Consider the following 6,000-nt stretch of genomic DNA (forward strand, 5'->3'; position numbering starts at 1 on the left):
TAGTGCCTTCACACTGTGCTGCAGCTCCAGCTTCTGTCCGTGTTGATAAGCGGGCAAAATCAATGGGTCAAATGAACACCAGCATTCACCTATCCCTTTCACCTCACACAGTATCTCCCAGACATGCTGTATGTCTGTTCCTCACAACTCTCGCCTCACAGTCACAATAAAGATTTGACCAGTGAAGCAGTTATGATTCTTGCTCAGCAGTAGTGGAAAGTTCATTTTTTCTCCATCTTCTTCTTATGTAAATTAGTTAGGGTAGATTTGCACTCCTGTTTTTTTCTTTTGCTAACAGAAGGATGTCCTGGCTCTGACCTTTAGTTTGCTGAGAACAACTTAGCTAAGCGTAGTGTGTGTATTTTTCAAGCTGCCAACTTGAATCACTCCAGTGAGGATAGACTGACAGACGGATGGACATATTTAACCTGAGGGGGGAGAAATAGCATCATCCCAGAATGAGGAACTCACTGTGTGTGTGTGTGTGTGTGTGTGTGTGTGTGTGTGTGTGTGTGTGTGTGTGTGTGTGTGTTTGTGTGTGTGTGTGTGGGATAGATAGTTGTTTGTGTGGCTGGATGACCACATATACATTAGGTTGGAATTTAGATGCATGGGGCCAGCATTTGTGCATTGGAATAAACAGATGATGACAACATTTTTATCACACATTCTTTTCTGCAAAATCTAATTTAGAAATACAGAGAGAGGGTAAGTGAGAGTGTCTGGGGGAAACACATCCAGTGGCGCATGACTATGCACACTTTTATTGGATAACTCTTACAGTTTGGACCAATGAAAGTTGTTTTATTGTAACTGAAATATTGATACCACCAAAGTATCTGGCAATCTATTTCTTCTGACTGTTCGTGTCTTCAGGATGATTCCGAAAAGTGAGAAAAGGCAAAAACAGATAAAAAGGGAAGAGAAAATGGATGAGGGAAGCAATATCAAGGCACAGGCTTGCATTATTCCGCAGTTTTACGACAAATACTTAATGAAAACTCCCGCGAGGGTGATAGAAGCCTGTATTTAATTAAACCTTTATAAAATATTAACCGGGGACGCTAGGGCGATTCCCCCTCTCCCCTGGTCTGCTTAGTAGATTGAACCACAGTTACACTGCATGGACAGCTCTGAATTATAATTTCAGATAGATAGGTGTGTGTGTGTGTGTGTGTGTGTGTGTGTATGAGAGAGAGAGAGTGCATGTCTAGTGCTCACTAAAGAGCCAAAGGGGAGGTTGGGATAGGGGACCAATGCCGCTCCTATTGCTTCTCTGGAATGTCTTCTAATCACATTAGGGGGGAACTATAGCTCTGATTTATAAGGGCTCTTTTAAGTTCACTTTTCAGACTCGACACCTCTATGTCTCTACCTTTTTTTCACAATCTTTGAAATGACTTTGATCTCCTAATTTGGGCGTCACATCCTGTGAAGGGCACAATGTGCAGAAAAGGCGTAAATCATCACTAGAACGGTGGTGTCTTTTTTCACAGCAACGATGATGGCCGGTCTATAGGGAACTCTTAGAAGGCTTTAAGCTGCAATTGCTATTGGGGAGTAAGATAAGGGAATGGGTGGAAGGAATGTACCAATTTCTTTTGGTCACGGCTGGAGACTAAATGTCATTTTCTGACAACTATCAATTACAAAAACCATCAGTATTCACAGCAGTTGAAACTAAATATAAAAGTCCATGCAAAATGTGGAACGTACATCTCAACTCTCAAATTCCATGTACATTAGTGAATGGAGTTTGTTCAGGTGTCATCAAGTGTGGAATGTTTGTAAAGTGATACTCTGCCTTGCAAAGGCAAAAGGTTTCTGAGTTAATAATATATTTGGGACATCATAAAAGTATCTTGAGTCAATTTTGTTGTTTTCTTTGAGAAAATAATGGGTTGTCTAAACAGTAACTTCCAAAAGCCCAGGAGAATCCATGGCAGAGCACCGTAATTATGATTCGGTATAAAGAAATACAAACAAGCCGGACCGTTTTTTCTCCATTTCCAGGAGTGTATGTGTGGAAGGGCCAAACCATAGATAGATAGATAGATAGATAGATAGATAGATATCTACTGATCCCAATAAAATGGAAGTAGTGTTACAGCAGCAAAATTTGTCAGACAGCACAGAATATAAATGAAATACTAGGATAAAATATACACGCATACAATATAAATGAAATAATGATAGAATAAAATACAAGAACAAATTTGCACAAGTTGGGAATACAAAAATGTGCAACTGTTTAACTTTTCCAGTACATAACCATCTCCCTTGGTAAAGGTAAGGAGCCTAAGCATAATCATAGTTGCTATGTGCTGATGTTATAGCGCAAGAGCAGATATAATAGGGAAGACCAATGAAGTGCATTTTAAGTGAACAATTGTCAGAATCAACATTTTCCTCAATATGTTGGTAAAAACACAATCTTTGCAGCATTACTAATTTTGAGGTGTAAGGGTTGCCATGGTGTTATAATGACATAAAATAAAACAATGTATAACGGTGTGGCTCCTTTTTTGAACTTACTTTTTTTTTGTCAATTTACAGATCCATACAGACTCTGACGAAGGTGAGGGCAACATCAAGTACACTATCTCTGGAGAAGGGGCGGGCTCCATCTTTATCATCGATGAGCTAACAGGGGACATCCATGCCACAGAGAGACTGGACCGAGAAGAGAAGGCTTTTTACACACTTCGGGCTCGGGCCCGGGACCGTCTTTCCAACGACCTTTTGGAACCAGAGTCAGAGTTTGTCATCAAGGTCCAGGACATCAATGACAGTGAGCCCAAGTTCTTGGAGGGTCCCTACATCGGCAGTGTGGCAGAGCTGTCACCCATAGGTAAGGCGAGAAACATAGTGCGGTCAGACAGGGCCCAACTGGATAGCTGTTTGAGCTCAGAATGGCCCAAAGGTGCACATACTGTGGATAATTACCAGTTATATTACAGCTATTTTCATGATACATAAGTAGGGTCTGTTACATAATGCTTTGTCCTGGGCTCAGGGGAAGCTAGAAAGTGCCAAGAAGAGCAAAATGATCAAATATTCCCCCATTGGGAAGATGGAAAAAAAGCAGACAGGAGTTGTGAGATCAAAATAGATTTTGGTTTCAATGAAAAGTAGAATGATGACATGGACATTTGAGCTGGATCCCCAAATGGACTGTGTCAAAGCTATGACCCGTAGGTAGGAATGAAATGGAAAATGAAGAAGACGGTGCAGGCATATGAATAAGGCCTATTGCATTACTCTCAAATGAGCATTGTGGCTGTATTTTGACACACTGTTATAAGGCAAATGATGAAGGGGGGAATTAGGAGGGAAAGAGGGGCAGAGGAGAAGTGCTCTACAAGAGTAGATAATGACGAGGGTGCACCATATTATCATGGAGGCTTTTGACATTGAAACCACAATGCTTTTAATCTTAACAAGCATGTTTTTATTGTGAGCAACGGTATTAGCGGCTCCCTATGGCTGCTTAAAATTCTCAGTGAAATGGAAAAGACAGGTGAACGAGGGTGCCGGGGGCTTCATTAGCATTGTATTAATGTCACAGACACCGCTGATGTTTAATAAACAAAATGCTGTCTGGCTGCCAAGCGATGTCACAATGTCATGTGTGCTCAGAATGTTGTGTGTGATGCTGATTTGTGCATGTGTGCGTGTTTGTGATCATGCATACGCAGTAGTGTGGGGGGGGGGGGCAGTACTTTATGTGTGAGTGACTCCAGGAGTGGTGCAGAATGGAATGGCTCTTCTCTGTTCAAGACTGATTGGAATTAATTCCTGCTTCCTCAGCATGATCCAACCATGGGCATTTCTGCCTACATTGCTCTTCAAAACTGAATTGTGTGTGTGTGCGTGTGTGTCTGTGTGTGTGTGTGTGTGTGTATGTGTGTGTGTGTGTGTGTGTGTGTGAGTGACAATAAGTGGGAAGAAGAGGCAGGGAGAAGGTAAGAGAGAGCAATTGAAAGGTAGCAAAAATAGGAGAGTTTTAGAGGAGGGTTTTAGAAAAAGATGCAAAATGTTGGTAAGCAAAAGAGCTATTATCTTCTCAAGAAAGAGAAAAATGGAGTCATAGAGATCACGCTTAGTTAATGTTAGTTAATGTAATCTTAATGATCATGACCTTTCTACTTTGGCTGCTCCCCCTTGTTCAACCCTGTCGCACCTCAGTCAAATTACACACTAAATGAGTGTGCAGTTCATGTTTTAAACATCGTTTCGGAGCACTAGCCCTAATGAGGTAACAGCTATTGCTTAGTCAAGCATTCTCCTGCCCTGTCCCTGTCCCTGTTTTTTACTTTCTTTCTGCTGTTGCCCTGTTGAACATCAGCTAAGGCTAGCAGTATTTTCTTTGGCATGTCAGTGATAAGGTCACAAGCACAATTACAATAATGCAAAAGAGTAAAAGGAAAATAAAGGTGCCGTACGGACCAGGTTGCCACATGTCACTCACCAGCTTATTGGCTTTTGCTGCATTTTACCTCTCCTACCCAAGTGTTTGAAGCATAGCTCATAATATGGCTTATTATATTAATATATTCATTAACTTATCGTCATAGTTGTGGTCAAGGTCCGAGGTAGTCTATTGCTCTTTGGCTTGGATCTCCATTGTTAATCTAAAACATCCAGACCATCCTTACCACATACAGGCTGTATGTTGATTGTGCAAGCAGCTCCTAACGGCCCATATTTACCTTTGTTGTTAGGCAGCGACCTCTAGTAGACGTAGTTATGTTTGTGTGGTAGTGAAGTCCATTCCTGATTTGAGGCCAATCCATGATCTCTTCCTTCCCTAACTAATCTGTTTTCTTGCTTGAAGGTCCAATATGTAATACTGATAACTAGTGTTTAATAGTTAGTGCAGTCCAAATTCAAAATACTGGACAGATTCATCTCCCCTGGCCCCTCCTCCCCAGACTTGAAGTTTCCAGGTTCAAAACACAGCATCAATGTTGCTAGACGATAGTCTTACATAGCCAGACAGTCGCTACTCCACAGCACAGTGGAGTAGCTAAAGTTAGATGCTGGCAATGTTGATAGTCATAAAAGCTGTGCTCAAGCTGAGCTCACAATCTGACTGAAAACTACCTTATCTCGGCCACCACTACCTCCCTGTTCTCTATACCCAACTGGCAAATACACTTCCTTGGACTAAAATTAGACAGCTGCTAAAAACACCACAGTGTGTCTGTCGGTCGGTCAGAGAGCATGGCTCCTCGCCATGCTCTCTGACCGACCAACAGACTCACTTCCTCGGCTTAAAATTAAAGAAACAACAGCTAAAAAAAAGTGCAAACTTATGGTCCACTCTACTGATTTACAGCCAAAATTACTCACCAAGCTACATGTTGTAAACAGCCGTGGCCCGATCCCCTGGTGTTTGGCGAGTAACTAGAGTAACGTTTGTACAAAATGTGAGTACAAAAATGTTGAAATGGTTGAAAATGCCCGGCCCTAGTATCCATGATAAATTAGCCTGAAGCTAATGCTTACCTGTTCTGGAGGAAATTAACCAACTCCAAGCTGTCTCCATTTTTCAAATACATCTCCAATATTTGTTAAGTCTCTGGTCATGCAACTGTTAGAAACATGCCAAGGTTTTTAAGGTTGGATAGAATGTATCTCCTGTTCGTGTGTTTGCTTCCTCCATGGCTGTACTACAGCTGTAGCGAGCTGGGTTTGCGTTTTCACAGACCATCTGGCAGCCCGGCCCGGCTGTCAAACTGGGCAGCTGATAGCGACACACAGGCCAAAACACAAAAAAGGAAATTCCGTCACGTCACGGAAATTTTAAAGGAGAAAAATTAACTGTTATTAGCATTGTTGTCAGAAAACTTTTTCAGCTTTTACCTTTATATGTGATGACATATTGTGGTCATTTTTGGATTTAATACAAAACATATATTATAATAATAATAATAATAATTTTATTTGACAGGGACAGTGTACATTAATCAACATTACTGTAAATGCACCAGAATT

The 6,000-nt window shown here is 41.3% G+C and overlaps 1 protein-coding gene across 3 annotated transcripts in view; it reads left to right on the forward strand.

Moving 5' to 3' along the window:
• Positions 1 to 6,000, forward strand: part of LOC117943461 (cadherin-22-like) — a 165,037-nt gene that overhangs the window by 95,996 nt on the left and 63,041 nt on the right. For all 3 annotated transcript variants that reach the window (XM_034869608.1, XM_034869606.1, XM_034869607.1), the window contains one exon: positions 2,557 to 2,851. In XM_034869608.1, coding sequence (XP_034725499.1) covers positions 2,557 to 2,851 — 295 coding nt within the window. The remainder of the gene's footprint in view (positions 1 to 2,556; positions 2,852 to 6,000) is intronic.

This window comes from Etheostoma cragini, chromosome 4 (assembly GCF_013103735.1).
Source record: "Etheostoma cragini isolate CJK2018 chromosome 4, CSU_Ecrag_1.0, whole genome shotgun sequence".
NCBI classification, from domain to species: Eukaryota; Metazoa; Chordata; class Actinopteri; order Perciformes; family Percidae; genus Etheostoma; species Etheostoma cragini.